This window comes from Panthera tigris, chromosome B3 (genome assembly GCF_018350195.1).
Source record: "Panthera tigris isolate Pti1 chromosome B3, P.tigris_Pti1_mat1.1, whole genome shotgun sequence".
NCBI lineage: Eukaryota > Metazoa > Chordata > Mammalia > Carnivora > Felidae > Panthera > Panthera tigris.
In genome coordinates, this window is record NC_056665.1 from 104,612,162 (window position 1) to 104,636,757 (window position 24,596).

General features: G+C 39.1%; 1 protein-coding gene across 3 annotated transcripts in view; it reads right to left on the reverse strand.

Moving 5' to 3' along the window:
- Positions 1 to 24,596, reverse strand: part of ARMH4 (armadillo like helical domain containing 4) — a 125,910-nt gene that overhangs the window by 95,856 nt on the left and 5,458 nt on the right. For 2 of the 3 annotated variants that reach the window (XM_042989788.1, XM_007095242.3), the window contains exons 2-4: positions 19,534 to 20,968; positions 16,792 to 17,046; positions 13,764 to 13,976 (exon numbers count right to left, since the gene is read on the reverse strand). In XM_042989788.1, coding sequence (XP_042845722.1) covers positions 13,764 to 13,976; positions 16,792 to 17,046; positions 19,534 to 20,911 — 1,846 coding nt within the window. In that variant the 5' untranslated portion in view covers positions 20,912 to 20,968. Of the gene's footprint in view, positions 1 to 13,578; positions 13,977 to 16,791; positions 17,047 to 19,533; positions 20,969 to 24,596 lie in introns of those variants that run through there. The other variant, XM_042989789.1, reaches the window with a different exon arrangement.

Consider the following 24,596-nt stretch of genomic DNA (forward strand, 5'->3'; position numbering starts at 1 on the left):
CACCTCTGATCGCAAAGGGCAATGACATGAAATAAACGTTCAGCAAATAAAACTGTGCCAAAAACAATAACAGGATCCCTGATCCAAAGAACGAAATCTAAAGGAAGAACTCATTCAAATAACACTACCAAGCTGTATTCAAAAGTTATAGGGGTAATACTTTCTGAATTTTGTAATTTTGTTACACCTAAAATTTTATTTTCGTTTACCTGAATCCTAAATAAGTATGTAGGTCAATGTAAAACATGCGCACACAAGTATTCCTATTAAAATAACAGAAAAAGAAAAACACGAACCTCTAAAAAGAAGCAACCGTTCTCGGTTTACCATATGTTAACAGATACCCAGTAACAGTGATCAAAGACTTAAAGTTCTGTTTGCCCTGAGAATCCCTGAGAAAACACTGCAGTCCAGGTAGGGAAGGTTCACAGAGTTCAGCTGTGTGACCTGGAACGGAAAATGCATCCTGGCAATTGGCACTTCCTTAATCCCAGGCTGACTTGACACTGATTACTTCCTAATACCAAACAATCGCAGTGACGCGAACCACCACCAAGGGGGCAGTAATGACAGTTTCTGAGTAACGACCTCTAGTGACAGACAATATCCTCCCACCACTTCTCACTGTTCCCACTCCCAAGCACGTGACACACATTATGTAAATCCTCATTCACTCTCGCTGAACCAGCATCAGCATTGAACTGAATTCAAGATGCACCGTCAGGCACTGAGGTTCCTTGCCATGAAGCTAATGGATTTTTCCATAGTATTCTTACTAAGATCAAGTCACTTGCTGATTATGTCCACTGTCAAAAACTGTGACACCTAACCACCGTGAAACACTGACTCAGGTGTCAGCCAAAAAGAACAAACATAGGTGTTTGGAGAGTAGACAGCTCAGTGTGCAACAGGGATGCGACCTGGTTCAATTTCTCATTGTTGGGCTTGAGGCGAGCTGAAGCTGTAAAATGAAAGCTGTGAAACATTAAACGGAGATGTCAGGTAAGTGCCACATGGCTAAGAGATGCCTGGTGATATTAAGTAGTGTGTCCACAACTTCAACAGAGAAATGTCCTATTGCAAGTAGCAGAGAGGAAAAAATAAAAATCTGTCTAGACAGTATCCTCTCTAAGCCAAGTTCATCTGTCTGGCCACTCTCTGACAGACTCTCTTAACAGCTATTTTATAAGCCATAACAATACTTCGAACTTACATGGGGGTTTTCTTCCGAAGGAAGAAATGCTTGCCAGGCATTATCCCCTAAGCTTACACTGTTGGCTCAACAGAAAGCAAGATTGATAAGCTTTGTTTTCCTTACAGCCCTACAGAGCTAGTGTTGTAACTGCCTTGCATGCTTAAATATAGGAGCAGAGCCTCAAACGGCTTTATTAAACCCAGAATTTTTGTCTAAGTCAGGCCTGTTTGATTTGTTGCAAACACTTCTGCCTAAGGTTATCACAACCAAGAGTTTTAATTTTGTTCAGGACCAGAACCATGGGTTAACTCTCCATGAAATCAAATAGGACATATGGGAGAAAAGTCACCCCATGGTCGCAGCCTGAGTGATCTCACTCTGCTACAAAGTCTGGTCCCCATTAATTTAATAGGCAGCTGCCACCAAAGGTCCTCAGTGTCTCTCATTCCATCTTTGTCACAGTTTAGACATTTTTGGATTTCCAGAAGCTAGAGATGTAGCTAGCATCCCCAGAGTATTACTAATGAGTCAAAGAGAACCTTGGTTGAGACTACATCACCCCAATAATGGAGGTAGGAAGAACCCCAGCAGTAATACTCTACCCAACCTAAACTGTCTCTCTTTGATTTACAGGAAGAAGAGGATCTCGCCTGCACTTCCTGCCTCTTTGAAATAGCAGTCATCAGTCTGAATCATCGTCTTTTAAGCGTCACACTTCTCTTTTTAATGGCCCTTTTATTTCCTTCGCAAAGTTTAACATTAATCCTAAGGTAAACAAATTAGAGCCCAGGAAGAAAAGAACGAATGGGGGCGGGGTGGGGGGTGGGGAGAACAGGGTGGCTTGGCTGGGCAGATGCTGAGTACCTATTAGTCTTTCTCCTGCTTCCCCCTTAAAGGGAGTGATTCGGACACATCCCAGTGAGATATTTCTAAAAGAAGAAACATTTGTTAGGACACATCCCAGTGAGATATTTCTAAAAGAAGAAACATTTGTTAGCGTGTGTTTTCCTGGCAACCCCTATGCAAATATAATCAAAAGCCACTGTAACACAATGGTTTCCACAGTAAAAGAGAGACTGGTGCACTTTGGATGACCCTGCTTTTAGTTTCCAGATGTTTTAACTGGGGCATAAAGTTGGGTAGAAAACTTAAAAGCCAGAAAAGGAAAACTTAAACTTGTTTTGAGGATATGAAACAAATCTCCAGCAGATGGCTCTCTGGTATCGTAAGGGGTTGAGGAACCCCAGCAGCTTCTGAAATAATATCCACCAAATTCAGCAGCTACCAATGTTGAGGACTCAAAATTTATAGGATTCCATTACATTTCTAAAATCTTAAATATTCCTGCCAACTAATTGCTTTTATATTTTATCATGTAATACTGGATATATAGAATAGAATATATACACAATATTTATATTATTAAGCTTACTAACGACATGAACCCCAGAGAACTTAAGAACTTCCAGCTCTGGCTTCCCAAAGTGGATTTAAAGAATCATTTAAGTTTATTGAATCCCCTCTTACCTGCCTGAGTGCAGATGCTGGTATGCATTCCAATGAAAGGAAATGAAAAATGTTCGACCTCACAATGGGATGCCAGAAATCTAAACAAATTCCCACTGAACGTCTAGCAGAATATAACTGGCAACCACTTCTTCATTCACATAAAAAGTGTTCAACTTCAGACCCAGAATAAGCCCTGGATTTCAAACGATAACAACAACAAGCAGGACAAGTAGCAAGCGCGTCAATTAAACAAGATAATGGTCCTTAAACCATACACTCCATCACTAATCATTTACCCAACGCCTGGTACCTACAGGCCAATGTGGACAGAAGGATCAGACCCTGTCCACCCACCCTTAAGGAGGTCTGAAGAACTCATCTAAGAGCACAAACTGATGATCAATGAGGAAGAGAGACTCTTTTTTGGGTATGCATACTAATAAAAATGAAACAGGATAGGTAAACATGTGAATTGATTGCTAATGCTTTAAAAATCAGAATATTTCGGGGCGCCTGGGTGGCTCAGTCGGTTGAGCGTCCGACTTTGGCTCAGGTCATGATCTTGCGGTTCGTGAGTTCAAGCCCCGCGTCAGGCTCTGCTGACAGCTCGGAGCCTGGAGCCTGTTTCAGATTCTGTGTCTCCCTCTCTCTCTCTCTGACCTTCCCCCGTTCATGCTCTGTCTCTCTCTGTCTCAAAAATAAATAAACGTTAAAAAAATAAAAATATTTTAAAAAGGAAAATAAAATAAAAATAAAAATCAGAATATTTCACATAAAAATCAAAATTTTCAGCTTATCCTGAAAAACTTCCAAGATCTGGCATCACCGAGCTCACATACTTCTCCTGGCAACAATACAAACAAGATCTGTCTGGATCAGAGGGAGTGTGATCCCACCACACCACACTCAACACTCCCTGCTGTTTTAGGTGCCTTCCTCTTTGCTTACTTACAATGTCCACCTGGCCCCTGTCCCATGGTTGCATGGAGAGGATGTGAATATCTCATTGTAACAATTAATACATAGTAGTGCATGATAAGTGATATGTAATTTTAATTGACAAATGATGTAAAATACTCATATTTATTATGCATTTACTCCAGGTCAAGTAAGTATTTACTACACGCAAGACCTCATTTTATTCTTACAGCAAGAGATAGGAATATCAATAGCCCTCCCATACACAGATAGGAAAACTGAAGTCTAAAGAAATTAAACAATTTGGTCAATATCACAACGCTCATTCATCATGGAGCTAAGACTTCAACATAGACTGTCCATGTAAGACCAGAACCAGAGCTATTATCCACTAGTCTGTACTGCTCTTCGCTGTAGGCTAGGCGGTCTGAGAGGCCCCTAAGGAGGATGAGTTTAGGCTTAACTGTTTCTATGTCTCCTTCCTGTCCTCTGTCAACTTGAACTCCATTGCATTCTGTTTACAGAGTAGCATAGCACTAAGTATTATTTATTACAGGATGTGATAGAGTGAGCTTATTATCATACAGGTATATTTCTTTTATGTGGAGAACAGTCTTGCACTGCCTAGACATCAATCATACCATGCTTTTAACAGAGATGGACTTTCCTCGTAAGGGTGGGATGGTGTCAATCATGACAGTTGTCTGGCTGTCATTTGCCCAGGGATGGAAAGTGTGTCCTTCAATCTGCAAAGCAGGACAGATAATATGGATGTGGGATTGGGGATTCCCTACTTGGTGGTGGGCCCCAGAGATACTTTACATCTTGGCCTTGGCTCTTCCATGTGGGGGCAGGGGTGAGGAAGACAAAAAAAGAAGCTACCCCTTGTATAGCAAACAAGCCAAGAGCTGAGTAGCCAGAAAGCCCAGCAAGGTGCTTGAAAATTATTCTAGTATTTTGGGTACAGAATATAAAAAACCTTCTCAGAGTGTGGAATGGGTCAGGGCCTGGTTGTCCTGAGAGCTTATTAGCTAAGGTAAGATCAGAGAGAAATTTGTACCTTGTGAGCCTAATTCACTTTGTGTTTCTTTTATTTTCTTGGTTTATTTGGTTTATGTTCCTTTAGGTTTGAGCCAAGTCTTTTTAAAAATTCTACTAAGTTCAGTTGGAACAAGTGAGAGGGTTTTCATCTATGCTCGAGCTAGAGTTTTAATAGAAATAGGACCCCTCACAGAACATGTGAAGCAGGTACCTTGAGAAAATCGAGGAAGCAGTATCAGACCCTCTGCCCACCTGGAGAATCTCCTTCTTCTATTAAAACACTGGCATTTGGGGCACCTGGGTGGCTCAGTTGGTTTAGCATCCGACTTTGGCCCAGGTCATGATCTCACAGATTGTGGGTTCGAGCCCCGCCTTAGGCTCAGAGCCTGGAACTTGCTTCGGATTCTGTGTGTATCTCTCTCTCAAAAATAAACATCAAAAAAACTTTTTAATCAAAAATAAATTTAAAAAAAAATTGGAGATTCGTTACACATTTTTTATAGAAGAAATTTCCATAGATTATTTTGTTTAGAGATATCAAACAACGTACACAGAGGTAGTATGACTGAAGAAGAAAAGGCACTGGTAAATTTAGGCAGAATCAATGTAAATCTTTGAAGACAAATGCAACGTTGCCAAGTGTGAACATTCTTAAAATCTTGTAAGGCTGGGGCGCCTGGGTGGCTCAGTCGGTTAAGCGTCCGACTTCGGCTCAGGTCACGATCTCGCGGTCCGCAAGTTCGAGCCCCGCGTCGGGCTCTGGGCTGATGGCTCAGAGCCTGGAACCTGCTTCCGATTCTGTGTTTCCCTCTCTCTCTGCCCCTCCCCCATTCATGCTGTGTCTCTGTCTCAAAAATAAATAAACATTAAAAAAAAGAATTAAAAAAAAAAAATCTTGCAAGGCTGGGGCGCCTGGGTGGCTCAGTCGGTTGAGCGTCCGACTTCGGCTCAGGTCATGATCTTGCGATCTGTGAGTTCAAGCCCCGCATCGGGCTCTGTGCTGACAGCTCAGAGCCTGGAGCCTGTTTCAGATTCTGTGCCTCCCTCTTCCTCTAACCCTCCCCTGTTCATGCTCTCTTTCTCTCTGTGTCTCAAAAATAAATAAATGTTAAAAAAAAAAATTAAAAAAAAATCTTGTAAGGCCATTCAAATTGACGCATTGTATTTTTATTCTAATCTTTTCCTTTGGGGTGATGTATACACTTAAGTGATAAGAGGTAGTCTGGTGCCGAAACAACTTCAGGGTTATGAACACAGCCTGATAAAGTGTAGTTGATAATATCCTTACATTATTTTATACATTGCTAAGGTTTGTGTTGCCTGTACTCCAATGCAACAAAATTATCTTGTTTACACCAGTAAAAGGATAGCTATGTCTAGCCTCATACTGAAAGATCATGCCTTTAAAAAAGTGCCTTAATTTTCTGCAAACATCTGAAATGCCTTTGAAATCTCCACAGCCTGTTATGTGGTTTTAGGCTACATGTTTGCTTCAACAACTGCACAAAACCACCACACGTGCAAAGCCCTGTTTAGACCAGTCCTCAGAGGGATTGTCAGTCTGGAGTATGAGCCCAGATGAATTACTCAGAACGGATCCTTTTGCTTGGGATTCTGAAAATCCTCCTCAAGAGAGACATGGTACAGCTTCCAATAAATCAACTATTTGTTAGCCTGAGACTGAGCACCTGGTTGCCTCTTCTACATTGAAAAGCAGTTGCTTCTGTTATTAAAAAACTATTCTTAAGAAATAATTCATCAAGGGCGCCTGGGTGGCTCAGGCGGTTAAGCGTCCAACTCAGCTCATGTCAAGACCTCATGGTTTGTGAGTCTGAACCCCACATGGGGCTCTGTGCTGACAGCTCAGGGCCTGGAGCCTGCTTCAGATTCTGTGTCTCCCTCTCTCTCTGCCCCTCCCCTGCTTGCTCTCTCTCTCTCTCTCTGTCTCTAAAATAAACAGACATTAGGGAAAAAAAATAATTCATCAAACCAATAAGCTAAATTAGAAAAATACACTTGATTACATGTCTATAAACCGATTGTTTGTGTGGTGTATGTGGTCTTCTATTCACCACCCTTTAGAATGTTTTCCATATTTTGGGGTTTGTCATCGCTTATTTTTTTTTAAATATCAATAGAATAATGAGTGTGTGTATGTGTGTGTATGTATATATATTATATATATATATATAATATATATACATATATGCAAATCTATACACACAAATATCCCATGCACATACGCACACAAGACTCACAAGCGTAAATATCAATTTCTTATTTCTCTAAGCTGGGGCTAAGCTCTCTCTCATTCTTAATTCTCAAAGTCCTTTTTTTATGTAATTTTTTGTATGATACTGTCCCACCTTCTACCTTTTATTTCTGTTATTTAGGTATCTGTCTTAACTCTTCTACTAACATTTATGTAAGATCTACTCCCATTTGTTCTTATTATCTGAATTACCAAACAAATACTTGCTAAGTGTGCATGTAAATGAATGAACAAAACCTCTGAATATAGGGCTAAATCTTTTTGTCATCCTGAGCCATGATGTAAAATTTCATGTGTGTCTAAGGTTGAGAGCTTTACCAAGCAGTGCTAACTTTCTACTTTCTAGTGCTGGGCAACAAAGAGTCCAAAAAAAAAAAAGGATGGAAAAAATCAGCTCCAGAATAATGTTTGTTTAATTGTAATTATACCAACAAATGAATTCCTTATGATAAGAAAGCATACTAGAAAACAGAGTGAATGTCAGTTATCTTTCTTTAACAGCAGAATTTGTAAGCAAACTTTGTGGTAATACATCATAATATTGATTTTAAATATTTCTAAAATACCACTAGCTATATGAGCATTAGTAGTAGCAAACACGGGATGACCATTCTGAGTGCTAAGTAATTTGCTATACTATTCCTAAACAACATATCACTACTTAAGAACAGAGATCTATAATAAATACCAGAGAAAGTGTGAGGACTTCAGGACAAGACAACAAAGTGACTTACTATAAGAGACAATCGATAACTGAAATCACCAGCAATTCTGTGTTTTGTAATCTGACATGTAATATATGTGAAAACGATGCACATATAAAAACAAGGTAAAAAAAAAAAAGCTCATCCTTCCCTAATGTACATGGCAATAGTATTAGACATTTCCTGTGTTCATGTTAATAGAGTTATAAAATTGGTGTTTTTTATTAAATTCCCATTGTTTTTGCCAGAACAAGCATGGGGGCAGGGGGGAGAATTCAGCATTTAATTCACCAAATCAATTCACCACTAAAAATAAAAATCCAACAAAGGGCATTTTCCATCAAATACTCTTTTCCTCATCTTCCCCATTTGCATATCATTTAAGTGGCTTTGTTACTGAAAAAAACAAAATGAAAGGAAAATGAAATCCAAAGCATTTCCAAGAACAAAAGCCAAAACTTGTATCCATTCTTAACACAGTTAGAGTGACCATCCTTAACCTCACACTGCAGTATTACAAGTAACAGACAATTCAAATTTACTCCTCTACTTGATCTTTCCTTCCAGATTCCAATGAGCAGCACCCAAAGGCAAATCACATCCACTTCGGTTCATAAATACAGCCTCGGGATGAGATTTTAAATACTCTGTCTCATTCATCCATTCTAGCTGCCTTCTGAGTTGAAAAGTTACATGAGAATTGAGAAAATAATAGCAAAACACTCTCTGAAAAGGAGTGCATACTGGGAAGATCAAAAATATTGATTTTGTGAATTAAGTGCAAGTGAAGAGCAAACACTTCTATAAATTCTACATGAGTTTTTAAGCATCCTCAATGGAGCTAGTAAAGAAAAGCATCTCTGAGACTTTCCCACAATGCCACTTAAAGAATGTATTTCCCAATTCATTTCTGACTGACCAATAAAGAAAATAAAACATCTTGTCTTAGGTAGCAACTAGGAGTCCTCCACACTGCCAGAACGATCAGTCATCTGAGTGAAGGCATACTTTTCCAACATCACGTTCATCTGAAATTTCTAGGTTATCAGTAGAGAGAATCCTAGAACAGAGACAGAACTGGCAACTCTGAACAAGAAAGGAGAGATAACACCACTATCTCTTCAACAGAGGAAATTAAAAGGTGCTGCATATATATAATGGAAATGCTCTCAGAAGAATGTAGAAAATATCCATGAAATTAAATACATGCGCGCGCACACACACACACACACACACACACACCACTCACAAAAGCAGGAAAATGGATGTCACCAAAATAGATTAAGCAACAAATGACATAACAGTGGAAGCTTTCTGTCCTACATGTGCTGCCTGACTGGCAAAAGATGTCAAAAATGCAGTTTTTTAAAAACCTAAATATAAGGGCAGCCAAAATGGTCTTCCAAAAAGAAGGAAAAAACCTCAGAAAAGAAAAAACTAAAGTTAAATGATATATTTGGTCTTACTTTTAAAAAATCAAGATGTTAAAAAAAAAGGTTAAATGGGATGTTCCTGTTGATATTAAAAATTAAAAATCTCTTGTATGATAAAAAAGGTAATATGTTATATATGTACATATAACATACATTATAAGTTTCACAAAAAAGGTAATTCTCTACCAAGTCAATTACTGTGAGTTTGTTCCATGAAGCCGATAGTAAATGGGCCTTTGGAAACATGAGGAAATGGGAACTGTCTGGGATAACAGCACTGGATTATACAGCCCCAACACTCAGTCTATTATGCCTACAGAAGGACATTAAATAGGATCAGTTAGATCAGCCCAGAGACACTGGTATTTCTTCTTCTCTTGCAGAAGAGCAATAAGCTAACCCGGAGTCATCGTGGGAGAATCTAAACTAATTCATCCTGTTCCCAAGTCTGTCTGGTCAGCACCATGGTGAGCACCAAGTAGTTTCCCATTTACCACTAGCTGGAAGGCTCAAATACTGACTTCCAAACATTAAGGGAGGAAGTCTGGGGGTGGGAGAGGTGAGGAAGGATTACCAAAACCTAATCACAAGATCTAAGAAATCTTTGTTTTTGTACTTTTACCTCCTACATGTACTTAGAAACCTAGTTCTTGGTACAAATAAACCCACAATTGATTTTTTGCTGAATATTGAATTGTTAAAGCAACAACCTTCCACCGTACAGAATTGTTGTTAAAATTTTACAGCACAGATAAATTTCCATCTTCTGTGGGAATATAAGAAAGACTAAAGTAAGTCTGATTTATCCAGAGTAAATGGATATCCTCAGTTGGATTTCTAAAATACAGAAAGCAAAACTTCCCTAGGTAAGAAATATTGAAAGACCTAGTCCATTTGATATTAGGGTTAAAATATTACGGTTAAAATATTCTAAAATATTCTAAATATTCTAAAGATTAAAAAAACTCCAAGTAAATTTTCATAAGTAATCAGAAATTGTTAAGTTTCTATTTTGGAGCAGAGAAAGACATTAATATTCAACAATAAAAGGGTATCAACCTATACAGAGATCATATCCAAAAATTAATTTATGTAGTTATATATATGCAACTAACTTGCCATTATGCTATTTTGAATAAAAAATTAGAACACTTTTGCATGTTTGTATTTTAAAAATGATGAATGCAGCCCTAGTGGAGTTATGCCTGAGACAAGTATAATGCATTTTTTACCATCCTGAAAACATTGATTCCCTAAAATAAAAAAAAATAAAATAAATAAACAAGGAATTAAAGTGTGTCAGGCAAGGTGACAGATAAACCATTATCCCTTCAAAAATCAAACTATTTTTGCTGACAAGGTAAAAAACCTACTAAAATAGGCACAAGGTGGAATGCACATATAGAGGCAGTCTCTTCAGAGACTGAGAAATGTAGAACACATCACAACTTCTCCTGCTCTCAAATGCACATCTCTCAAGTGGATATTGCAGAGACAGAGCACATCTGCCTTCAGAACCCCCTGGTGAACTTCTCAGACACAGACCCCTGATATGTGCTGAACTGCATCCCCACTATATGTATGTGTGTGTGTGTGTGTGTGTATATGCGTTGTGTGTGTGTATAAATATATATATAAAATATATAAAATGTATAAATACACACACACACACACACATTCAAAACCCGCCATACTTGTGAATGTGACCTTATTTGAAAATAGGTTATTGGCAGATACAATCAACATAAGATGAAGTTATTAGAGTGAGTCCTAATCCAGTGGCTGGTGTCCTTGTAAGATGAGGGAAATTTGGGCACAGTCACACTTAGGTATAACAGCCACGTGAACATGGAGGCAGGGGTTGCAATCATGTTGCCATAAGCCACGGAATGCCTCATCAGAAACTAGAAGAAGCAAGGGCTGATTACCCATCTAGAGGCACTGGAAGGAACATGACCCTGCCTATACCTTGATTTCAGACTTCCAGGCTCCAAAACTACAAGAGAATAAAGTTTTGTTGTTTTAAGCCATCCAGTTTGTGGTATTTTGTTATGACAGCCCTAGAAAACTAAGACAGTCAGTGACTATGCTGTAGAGCCGTAAAGGAGGAGACAAAGAAGACAGGGGGCCAAGTAGATACAATTTGAGGTTTGTTTGAGCCCCTAATTATCCCCTAAAGGATAAACATTCAGAAATTTCCACAAAGGTTGTTGCTCCTTGGGTGTCTGGTATCTAATAATGGCATGTCTTGCCCATATCCCATTGAGAAAAATACTCCATTCTCTGGAGAAATGCTTCTGTCCCCTAGTGGGAAAGAAGATACTAAAATAGCATATAAAAATTTAATAATATAATTAAATAAACACATCTTTAAACTGGAAAATTGTATGTCATTTGTCAACACATCACGGAGATTAAAACTTGAAAGGTAGGTAACTTGATGTAGCACACAACCCTCTGTTCTAGTAAAAATAAATTATCTTCAGGGTGCCCGGGTAGCTCAGTCAGTTGAGCGTGTGACTTCAGCTCAGGTCATGATCTCACAGTTCATGGGTTCGAGCCCCACATCAGGCTCTGTGCTGATAGCTCACAGCCTGGAGCCTGCTTTGGATTCTGTGTCCCTCTCTCTTCGCCCCTCTCCCACTCGCGTTCTGTCTCGCAAAAATAAATAAACATTTTTTAAAAAATGCTTTTTTAAAGAATACATTATCTTCCTCTGGGTATAACCCTATGATAGAATTAAAATCCTTCACCCAAAGGTCTCAAAGACAAGGCGGAAAAACATACCTTGAAACCGCAGGCCTCCAACACATACAGAAATCTAGTAGGTTTATCTGTTTAAGTAAGTGTAGTCACTTCAGCTTCCAGAGAAGTAGATGCACCAACATAAAACTAATTGTGATGTTATTAAGGTACACTAATTAAACATACATTGTGCACTTCTTGGGTTCTAGAAGAAAAGGTGTGCTTATTCAAAACCCTATCTCAAGCCCAACAATGTAGCTGACAGAGTATTTTTAAACCAAAAAGGTCTTCCATAAGCCTTGACAAGGATCATAATTTAGATCAAAAACCGAAAAAATATATTCTCAAAAAGAAGCTGGAATTGAATTGTGTAGAAGAAAAGCACTAAAACTCCAGGACATCTTAGGCAAGTCAAGAAAATTCTCACATATTTCAACGCAACTGCCATCATCTACTAAATTTAGAAAATTATTGCAGTTTCACAAGTATGGATTACTCACAAATATATTTTTTTCCCTCTGATTTAATGAGCCCTGCCGGGTAAAGCTGTCATCTCTAACGCAGGTTAATTTGGGGAAACCTGCTTTTTCCAGATGGCGTCAAGGAGAGCAGACAGCTAATATGAGATTAATCTCAAAGTCATACGGTTTTTATCTCAATGTGGAGTGCAAGAGCTATCAGCCTCTGAGCTTGCTTTGATCCATTTCTTAAACCAGCCTTCTACTATGGAGTTCTCCACACTACTCCTAAAACGTCATGTTTCTCTGCCAGAAAACTGCCAGTGTTACCCTGAAAGTCTGTGAGGGAGTCTGCTGCAAACCTGGATGAACCACCTTCCCTGCTATACAGCAGACAAAATATTAAATAACACCACATCCTATGTCTTTACTGCATCAAACCCACAGATAATTTAGTTCCCAAAAGCTTACCTGTCTTCTAGATTAGAAACTCAGCATTACAAATCTCTGGATATTCTGCACTTCCAACCAAAAGCTGTTTGCCTGCCAAAACGCTGATTAATTAAATGACCTCTCATCATATTTCTAGTCTTCTTGTTTGTGGGTGTACAGCTGTGCTCTGAGCATCTTTTTCACGCTCAAAGCCAGTGTCTTGGAAAGTATAATTTGGCATGAATTTCTCAGTCTTAACAGGTAAAGAGACTACCCATCTCCAAATAGTACAGCATCCTATGAACATCCCAGAGATGGTCATAAAGAAGAAAAACCCAGCACTAACAACCAGAGCAGTGCTGTGAAAATACAACCCACATTAAAACTTCTACCTAAGAAAATCTGGTGGGGAAACTTGGATTTTCCTTATAAACAAATATCCTCAATCCAGCTGGCAGATTTTAAATCATCTAAATCACTCTTTCAAAATGTGGACACCAGATCGTATCCTACACCAACTGAATCAGAATCACGGGGAGGAATCAGGCATGAGGATTTTTTCAAAGTTCCCCCAAGTGATCCTAATGTTCATCTACAGTTAAGAACGATTGATCTAGACCAGGGGCCAGCAAGCTTTTTCAGTAAAGGGCCATATCATAAATGTTTTATACTTTGTGGGCATTCAGTCTCTGTCACAACTACTCAACCCTGCTAATCTGGCACAAAAGTAGCCACAGACAGTATGTAAATGAACAAGTGTAGCTGGGTCCCAATACAGCTTTATTTAGGAATACTGAAATCTGAATTTTATTTAACTTTTACATGTCACAAAACATTATTCTCATTTTAATTTTTTTTCAATCATTTCAAAATGTAAAGATCATTCTTAACTTGCAGGTCATACAAAAATAGATGGCAGGTCAGATTTGGCCAGGCCATAGTTTACTGACCCCTGATCTACACTGCATACGGAATACATTCTCCTTAATCTTCAAAACAACATTTGCTCAGTGACTCAATGAGTCACAGAAAAGATTCTCTTCAATGTATGGGTACCTTCAGATTCAAGTTGTTCCAGGCCAAATGAGGCAGCTGTATTAACACGGCTAATGGATGGAACAATGGTTCTTGTCTCAAAGGGTGCCTCAGAATCAGAAAGTGCTGGGAAAATGCTGGGTGCTTCCTCCAATATTCCAGGCGGAGTCACTGGAGAGCCCATAACTGGTGTGAACAATTCCTCATTTGGCCCTGTGATGGTGTCCATTAGATCTGTCAAACACAAGAGATAGGACTTGACCCAAAGATGATCATTAGGGGAAATGTATACATGTATTTTTTTCTTTTTAAGTAACAAATGATTAATGAAACCAGTATCTTATATACAGTAAGTTTGGCACTTAGGCCAGCTCCCTCTTCCCATAGTGCATCAATCCAGCTATGCAAGGCAGACACTTTACCTTCCAGGAAAATGTATTGTCTCAAATCAGAACTTTCTTTTTAAATTTTAATACCCCACTCATTCCATTGACAATACTATGGATTTTGCAGAATTTTAGATAGAACGATGGAAAAGATAGAAAATTTAACAAAAAATTATTAAGGGTGCCCGGGTGGCTCAGTCAGTTAAATATCCAACTCTTGGTTTTGGCTCAAGTCATGATCTCACAGTTGATGAGTTCAAGCCCTGCATGGGGCTCTGTGCAGACAGTGCAGAGCCTGCTTGGGATTCTGTCTTCTTCTGTCTCCACCCCTTCTTCGCTCACACTCTCTCTCTCTCTCTCTCTCTCTCTCTCAAAAATAAATAAACATTAATAAAATATGTTTTAAAAATTATTAAAATATATGCCAAGAACTACATTTTCATTTTAATTTTTTTTAACGATTATTTACCTTTGAGACAGAGAGAGACAGAGCATGAATGGGGGAGGAGCAGAGACAGAGAGGGAGACACAGAATCCAAAGTAGGCTCCAGTCTCTGAGCTGTCAGCACAGAGTCCAATGCGGGGCTCAAACCCACGGACCGCAAGACTGGAAGACCACAACCCGAGCCGAGGTCGGACGCTCAACCGACTGAGCCACCCAGGTGCCCCATGCCAAGAACTACTTTTAAAAATTAAGCCAAATAGTAAGAGTATGTGTCTAGGATATGCTCAATTTCAAAGCAGCCAGGTTTAGCTCCAGGTTTTCCCCTATATAAAAAACCCTTGAATAGTATTATTTTGCACGTCTGGTAGATCATCAGGATCTCTGAGGTAGTTTTTTAAAAATCGATGTTCATGCTTTCCACATATCTCAACTTACTGAATCAGAATCTCCTTGGTGGTGAAGACCGAAAACTATTTTTTTTAACTCCCAGGATATGGATTCACAGGCTCTCACATCCATGGCTGTTAAGAGTATACATTGGTGCAACCACTTTGGAAAACAATTAGGCATTGCCCCCTAAAGTCAAACATTCATACCTAGAGCCCAGCGATTCAGTTCCTTGCTAATATAACCAAGAGAAACTCTGTACATGTACAATGGAGAATATGCAAGAGAATATGCATATGGCAGCAATCAGTGTTCACAATAGCCAAACCTGGAAATGACCCAAATGCAAATTGCTAGAAGAGACTGGATAAAGATTAGATGCATAAATTGCGATCTATTTTCATAATGAAACATAAACAGTCAAAACAAAAGAACCACATTAGGTAAATTTTAGCCATAGATTATTAAGTAAAACAAGTAAGTCCCAAAAAGGTTATCTCCAGCACAATGTTGTTTTTATAAAGTTAAAAACTACTGAAATGTTTAAATGCATAATTTTATGCATTTAATAAAACTAAACTAAAAGGAATTCAAGGAAATGAGGAACACAAGATTCAGGATGACAGTTACCAGTCAGAGGAGGAAGTTGAGATATAGGATTACATGTAGGTTACTAACCAGGCCCTACGGGTTTTTTGGAGAGACAGGATTAGGAGATATTTATTACATTATTTAAAAAAAAAAAAAAAACTCAGCTAATAAATTAAGCCTATTTACTTAGACCAACAAATAATGAGACAGAGACATGAGGTCCAAAAATAATTAAATAATAATTTTTGTAATCCCCAGGCAATTCCGATAATCACCAAGATTTGAAAACTTTGCTGTCCTTAAGATATCAGAGCATTTGAGGGCCTCCTTTATAGAAAGCGCTTTGTATACATTATTTCAAATCCTTAAAATAACCTATAAGATAGGTAGGCATGGTGCCTGAGCGGCTCAGTTGAGTGACTGACTCTTGATTTCAGCTCAGGTCATGGTCTCCGTGCCGAGCATGGAAACTGCTTGGGATTCTCTCTTTCTGTCTCTCTCTGCCTCTCCCCCACTCGCACACATGTACTCTCTCTCTCCCTCTCAAAATAGAAAAATTAGCTTCAAAAATAAATTAAATTAAATTAACATAAAAGATAGGCAGGGGCATCTTTTGGGTGGCTCAGCTGGTTAAGCATTCGACTTCAGCTCAAGTCATGATCTCACAGTCCATGAATTCAAGCCCTGCATCAGGCTCTGTGCTGACAGCTCAGAGCCTGGAGCCTGCTTTGGATTCTGTGTCTCCCTCTCTCACTCTTCCCCTCTCCTGCTCATGCTCTGTCTCTCTCTCTCTCAAAAACAAATAAACATTAAATTTTTTTTTTTTAAAGATAGGTAGACATTATTTAAAGATGCACAAACCAGGCTTAGAGACATTAACAAACCTGCTTGGGGCCACAATACTAGTGAGGGCCAAAGCTGGGATTCAAACCCTGGTCCTCACTGTTTTCACTCCACCCCCTGGCTCCTAGCAGCCAGACCTGTCAAACAAGGAGAGAGTTCTCAGGAAGCCTGGCCTTCACAGGCCCCAGTGATGAGCCACCAGGAGACTTTGCTTTGGGAACTAACCCCTCATCCTTTTAGGCTTTGCCACATCTCCCCAGACAACAGAGCGTTCACCTGCATTTTCTGTTCATTCTCTAGGTTAGTGGAGGCAAATGGGGGTACATCTGCCTCACTCATTCTATTCCTTATTAACTCAGAAAAGATCCACCCCCAAAATTCTCCCTCCCTTACAAACCTTCCAGAGCAGAAGTAACTTCAAAAGACAGAGGCGTGGCCGCAGTGGAAAGTGTCGTGGCCAGAGGCTCCCATCTCCTCGACAGCTGAGTAACGGCAGGAACACCAGATGTGGTGGAGGGGGGCTCTTCTCCTTCCTCAATCTTACCATTTTCTCTGGTAACCTCGAGGGTAGAAACCTGCTGCTCTTGTGTCACCAGTGACAAAGTGGCTTCTGTTTCTTGAACAGCTGTTGTCATCTCTTGAGTGAGGATGTCTTAAAGGGGGGAGATACAACATTTTAAAATAGACAAATTCCCTGCCTTAAAAAGTCACTCTATAATAAACTGAAAAAAAAGAAAAGAAAATATCTATTTCAGGGTATGGGAAAGCAAATGGATTGCTCAGATACAAAATGCCAGTAAATAAATGTTTTCAGTGTTGCTGCTTTCAGGAGCGATGAATCAATCTGAGACAGAGATAAATACAGTAACATAAAAAACATAAAATAAAATACAAAACAAAATTGGAAGGTCAACAGCTGAGCTCCCTTTTATGAATATCAACATAACCAGTCTGTGAAGAAACAAATTATACAGAACTAAGTTATATTCAAAAATTCTCGGGGTGCCTGGGTGGCTCAGTCAGTTGAGTGTCCGACTTTGGCTCAGGTCATGATCTCGCGGTTCATGAGTTCAAGCCCCGCATCGGGCTCTATGCTGCCAGCTCAGAGTCTGGAGCCTGCTTCGGACTCTGTGTCTCCCTGTCTCTCTGCTCCTCCCCTGCTCACACACTGTCTCTCTCTCAAAAATAAATAAAGATTAAAAATAATTTAAAAAAATTCTCAGAAGCATTTATATCTATTAATTTTCACATTTGCACTTCTGAAGGGGAAAAAGAAGTTAGCATTTTGAATAAAGGAATAATAATTACAGTAACTCATGTTTACTGGGTTTCTATTATATGCTACATACATGCACTGTTAAGTATATTATATTGTAAGCATTATCTTATTTTATCTTCTAAAATGTACTAAAGGGAGATAGGTACTAATACCATTCCATGGAAGCCATACATCATAGCAGTCAAGAATGCAGGCTTTAGAGTCAATTTGCCTGGGTCTGAATTCTGGCTCAGCCTCTACTAGCTGTGTGACCTTGAACAAATTCCTTAGCATCTCTGGGCCTTGAGTTTCCTCAGCTGTAAATTGGAAATAACAGCAGTATCTACCGCATAGAGTTGTTACCAAGATTAAATTAGATAACACGTGTAAAACTTAGCACATACTCCAATATATCAGCTATTATTACCCACTTTACAATTTAGGTTGAGAGAAGCCTACATAGTTAGTGCTCTTAACCACTGTGCTAACTATGCCTGTCACATTAGGTAGAAAGTGAGTTAAGTGACAAAGGAGCATATTCAATAATCAAAATAAGAACCATATAATCATCAAATTCATTTTACATTTTAGGCTGTATTAATACAAGCTATGCAATTCTAATACATAAGTATCAGAGATTCAATTATGCAATGAATAATCTGGAACTATATGACTTAATGCTCCAGGAATATCTTAAACTGTTATGGAAAACTGAAGTAAACTTCTTATTCAGTCACATCTAATATCTTCATGGTAATGGAGACCCAACTCTCTCAATGGAATTTAACAACCAACTTACAAAACATTTTCTGGAAGCTTCTACGAAAATGTACAGTATACTAAGTCTTTCGGTCCTTAAAAACTGAACTGGACACGTAAAATTCAATCTTACCATTTTAATTCAATCTCAACACTTTATAAAACATATTACTAATTTGAAATTTCCATTAACGGAGCTACTGAGCTGATATAACAAGATGAACATATTCCAAAACAATTTGGAATGAGCATAAGCATGTATACTAAGTCTATCCTTCCTCATGCTGTTATCTGACCAACTACACATAATAAAAGAAAAACATTATCCGTCAGCAACAAATGTAAGGCTCATCAGCTCATAACAGTCACAGATATAAAGACCAAGAGGAAATAGTACAGTATTAAGCCAACAGAGAGAATTCATCAGTATTGGGGTTTTTTCTTATTTCTAGAGGAATTTCTTTTTGGGAAAACAAAATCAAAGAACTCAGGTGGTTAATGCTGTTAAGATAAATATTACCGAAAGCTTTTGGTAAGAAATTATCAGGTATGTGAGTATTTTTTACACCTATATGTAAATAATATCCTATATTGTTTATTATACCATTTAAACATATAGCTAGTTCTTTAACATTTTCCTGAATAGTTATACATTTTCATAATGACATGTGTGAAAACTATCAGTCTATTTCAGGGTTTCTCAGCACTACAGACACTCTGGATCAGAAAAGTCTTTGTGGTTGGGAGGCTATCCTACGTGCTGTAGGATGTTCACAAGCCTCTTTGGCCCACTGGATATCCTGGCACCTGTCTGTTATGACAACCAAAAATGTCCCCAAAATTGCCAAATGATAGGGGTGGGGACAAATTGTTTCCTGTTGAATGGCCTACATGCAGAGGTTGTATTTGGGTCTAATTTCTACATAAAATACATTTTGTATTTGTTTACTTCTGCTTTTCATCAAAACTTAGAGAACTTCTAAATTCTCACTCAAAAAAAACATAAAATGAGACCTAGAAGTAGTACAACGCTATATGTCATTTGTACCAATTTTAAAAAATAAGAAATTCAAATCAAAACCTTCCCAAAGTTTATTTTTGTTCTTTCTTTCTTTCTTTTACCTTTCAATGTATGTCCCAATAGTTGATGCGCCTCAGATTCATATTCCGAGATGGAGACAGTGGTCTCTATGAAAAACATAGCATCATTCTCCTTAGTGGATTCCATGAAGTCTGCAGTATCTTGGAAGAGGGTTACAACAGAGACTTTCATATCTTCCATCAAACTCGTGGGAGTAAAGGAACTTTGATCCGTGAAGGCAGACGATCGCTCCTCCCCGGGTGCCATTAGCAGGGCTGTCCCCATGTGGGTTTCCCCTTCTGGCAGCCCCAGAGCCACATCTGCAACCTCTGTCAAAGGTTCACCCTCTTCCATACCTTCCATAGCATCGTTATCTGTTACTCGGGCTGTCTGAGACGTTGCCATTCCCACCTGGGTCTCCATATTGTCTCCAAGCTTTGGGATCTTTATCTGGCTTACACTCTCTAATTTAGTGTCATCCCACTCATCACTTATGACAGAGGCAGCTGGAACAGCAGTGCTGACACTCACTGTGACTCCTTGGGCTCCCAGCGGCCTGTCAGTTTCTGGCTCAACACTCAGGGTGTACTCAGAGGTTGTGAGCCAGTGCTTGGTGGCAGTAGTCTGGGTATGATCAGCTGTCATCTGCAAAGGCTTCTCCCTATCAGGCATGGGGCTTCCAGGCGCCATGCCTGCTGCGGGCTCAGCACCAGGGGAAAAACTTGCCCTATGTTCTGCATCGGCTTCAAACTTCTCTGTCCTTGGACTGGTGGTCAGCATTTCTTTAGTATTCACATCGGAGGAAGGGAAATGTCCCAGACTAACTCTTTCCTGACTTTCAGTTGCAAACAACTGATGATCCACATGCTTCAGAAAACCCAGTGTTGCTTCTGTGGTCCCTTCCGCAATGGGCTGAATGAGGGTACTACTGAAGAGTTCCTCCTTCTCATCCATATTCAGAGGTGCGGTTGCAGCGGTAGGGTTGGTTAGCATGGCCTTGGAGAGTCGGCTTTCAGGAGACACCCTCTCTGGCTGGCTGGACCCAAACACTTCCTCCTCCACGGGGATCACTGTCTCAGTAGCAGTGTAAATGTCAGGACTATTAGGCTGCATAAGCCCAGTTCCTACTGGATGAGCTTCTTTGTTAATAGGAAATACTTTATTTAAAGATGTTGCTGATGGCCCCGCTAACACTATCATTGGATCTTCAGAGACTACCAACTGGGGAGTGCACTTTGAAGTAACAGAGTCATTTTCTGGGTCATCTGTGTTCATCCTCTCTGGCTGCCCTGTTTCTGCAAGACCATGTGCTATCTCCCTTCTTCCCATTTTGGGGAAGGCCACACATTGTGTGGCAACGTTGAGAAGTAGAAGGCCACAGAATGCCAGACAAATGTGCAATACAATTGGTCTGCTCATAGTGGAAGAGAAATGTGCACATAAATTGGCAGAGTTGACAATTCCAGTAATTGAGTCCTGCAGAAAAATAAAGCATATCAAACTGTCATGTAAATGTATTTTGTAAATAAGCCCCTTTAAGTAAAGTCAGAAGTTAAAATCATCTCCTTGGCGTGGTGCTCAGAGATGGTATGGAAGAGATGGCTGTTCTAGTTCTTTGTACCTTTGAGAACTGGATAACCCAGTTCATTTTTCCCTGCTGAATTTTGCAGCTGATTTAACTTGAAGCTCTCTAGAAAAGGCACACAGAGTTCAAGGACTAAGTTCATTGTTTCTTTAATGCCTATTTGAAAAAAAATTACCCTTGAAGTCACATTTGCAATATTCTCCCCAAATTCCTCTATTAATCACATAAGCAAATGACTACCAAAATGGCAATATGTCCAAGATACAGAAAGTAAACCTTACATTTATTTACATTACATTCAGAGATCTTTCAACTATGGTTTAAAACTTATAAGACATCATCATAAAACACTGAATACCAGTTCCATGCAAGAGTTTTTTAAAGTAGGGGCGCCTGGGTGGCTCAGTCGGTTAAGCGTCTGACTACGGCTCAGGTCATGATCCCACAGTTTGTGGGTTCGAGCCCCTCATCAGGCTCTCTGCTGTCAGCACAGAGCCCACTTCAGATCCTCTGCCCCTCCCCTGCTTGTTCTCTCTCTCAAAATAAATAAATAAACTTTTAAAAAGAGGTTTTTTAAGTATGTAAATGATTTTCATTTAAAATTCCTCTTTAAAACACTTAAATGATTTCTTTTCTCGGTAACAACCATAAAAATTAAAGGCAAACCCTTGATGTTTCAAAAACTAAGGAGTAGACATGGTAAAAGAGTTAATGTAAATTGGTGTTTTTAAGAAAAAAAACTTTTTAAGAAAATGAAATACATTTTAAATTAGCAACATTTCCTGAATACACATTATCGTTAGATTAAGATTTGTTGCATTTTTTTAAAAACTACTCACACTCTCATTAAAACTAAAACTATAGCAAAACTACTAATCCCCCCCCCAAAATTTATGAGTTTCGGGGTTTTTTTAATCTACTTTGCTGTTTGGGCTCTTTCTTTTTCCATCATCAGAAATCTCTCAGATGCTGTAGATGTTCTAGGAAATTAAACCTAAGAATGAAAATTCTAGAATAAAAACGTAATCTTTATAAAAGTTGAATTTTTTTCTTTCTTTCATGTGTAATCATTAAAGTATTTGGGTTAAGCACATAATGTGCACACATAAAGTATAAAAAGTAAGTTTTCATTGGTCCGTCTCCCCTTAAGAAGCTCAAAGCTTCCCTGTTTAGTCTGTAGGTCTTTCTGAGACCAAGAAAAGGTCAAGTCTTTACAGCATGATCTAGACAGGTGAAGAGAAAACAGAAGGCTGAATTTTTCTACATGAAGAAAGAGGAATCCCCAGATTCGGAGCTGAGGCTTCCTGACAAACCACCAGCACCACATGAATGAGTCACCTTTGAAGTCATCTTCCCAGCCCCACTCAAGCCTTCAGACAATTGTAGCATCTTGACCATAACTGCTTAAGAGACCTTGAGCCAGAACCAGCCAGCTAAGCTACTCCCAAATTCCTAATGCACACAAGTGGGATGAAATTATAACCATTGATTGCCACCACGTTAGGGACAATTTGTCACACAGAAATCTTGAATCCACAGTACTTTGGGAGACTACAGGAATGAGAAGAAGTCATGAGGTGCCATGTGCAGAAAAGGACCAGCACATATCAAGGATCATAAATTTAGCAACAGAAGAAAACTGAAGCCAGAGGTGACTAGGAGAAATAGAAGTCACTACACCCCCTCAAGCATCTTCAGAGATAGTGAGAGGGATGGTAAGTTTCCCTCTATGTGGGATGAGAGTCTGCAACAATTTTATTAAAATATTAAATGACATACAGGGAGCTAGCATCATTTTAAAAGGAGAGAATATGGGAAAGATACTTGAAAAAGGGGGACTAGCATGTGCCAAGACATGTCAACATTCTGAACATCAGTTATCATCATACTTTAGATGACCCCTAAAGAATCCCACTTCGTAGCCAGGTAATACATTTAGTAATAGTATCTGGCTTGCTGCCTCCCTTAAGACAAAAATATAGGGGGCGCCTGGGTGGTTCAGTCGGTTGAGTGTCCAACTTCAGCTCAGGTCATGATCTCACAGTTTGTGAGTTCAAGCCCTTCATCGGGCTCTGTGCTGACAGCTCGGAGCCTGAAGCCTGCTTTGGATTCTGTGTCTCCTTCTCTCTCTGCCCATCTCCCGCTTGTGCTGTCTGTTTCTCAAAAAATAAATAAATAAATGTAAAAAATAAAATTAAAAAAAAAAGACAAAAATATAGGAGCACTGTAAACAAGAATGTTCACCATTGATGAAACTACGTCTTTGTACAACTTGAACTATGAAACATATGTAAAAGCTAAAGAACACTCCGATCTATTCAAAGAGCTGCCCTCTTCTGAACAAATATTTTTGCCATTCAATGAAATCTTACTAAACATCCCAGACAATGTAGGGTGTGGCCTAAAAACTTGGTCTACATGATCCCATGCTTCTGGATAAAAACCTGAAAAAAACAGGCCATCATGAATGACAGTATTATTTAGAGGGATATGGACTAGAAGGAGAAAAACAATTCCTGAATCCTAGCTTTCTTGCTACTAGAACTTGCTATGGGATATTGTGCAAATGGCCTCAGTTTTTCCTTTGATAAAATGAAGAGTTAAACAAAATAATCTTATAAATCCCTTCTACTTCCATGAATCCATTTTTATATTTTATCTATAGGGCATAGAATTAAAATGCAAATGTTTTCATGTTCCAACAACTGTCCCATCAAGTAGGCAAGGCACTCTAATGACTGGATAGATGTTTCACATTTTATTTATATGTTCTAGAGTCATGCAGACTGAGAGGAGAATTTTATACACAAATCAGATTTGGGGAGTCAAACCATAGAGATTTAACATAGCCTCAATTGCCTTTCCCAAACAGAATATTCCTTTAAGGTTTTATTTCCAGCTAGATCTCGAGCTTTAGAATTTGTGCGAAGGGAATTCTGCCATTGCTCTCAAAGACTTTCCTTCTGTAATTAAGTGTCAGACACCTGCTTTCTAAATCCAACTAGAGAAAAAATGGGGGTGAACTGCAAGCCTATTCTATGTCTGTGTATTGCAGCCATATGTTCCTTCTCCCCACTATTCAAAGCGATGCCCGAACTTTAAAAGAAGCAGAGAAGACAGCCTATTAAGAATGACAGCAGGGAACATGCCTGCAACTCAGATAAATTGGTAAATGACCTTCAAGTTCTAGGCCTTTCTCCATCTTTCAAAGCACAAGTTCAGACAGCCACTCCCATGAGTATGGTGTCCTCCACTGAGAGCTGCATGACGTTAGTGAATAAATAAGAAAAGGCTGACCGTTGTCAACACAATGGCAATATTTCTAAAACTAAATAATCATCTGTGATTATCTATCACAGGCTGTAGGCCTTTTCTTTTTTTCCTCGACATGTACCCCCTCCCTGGCAAAGTGCCTGGCACAGAGGGAATGCTCAGTAAATATTGACTGAACAAACAGAGGAATGTCCAGAGCCTACTTTTCTGGGGAAGGAGAGGGTGGAGAAATTTAATTGCTAATTA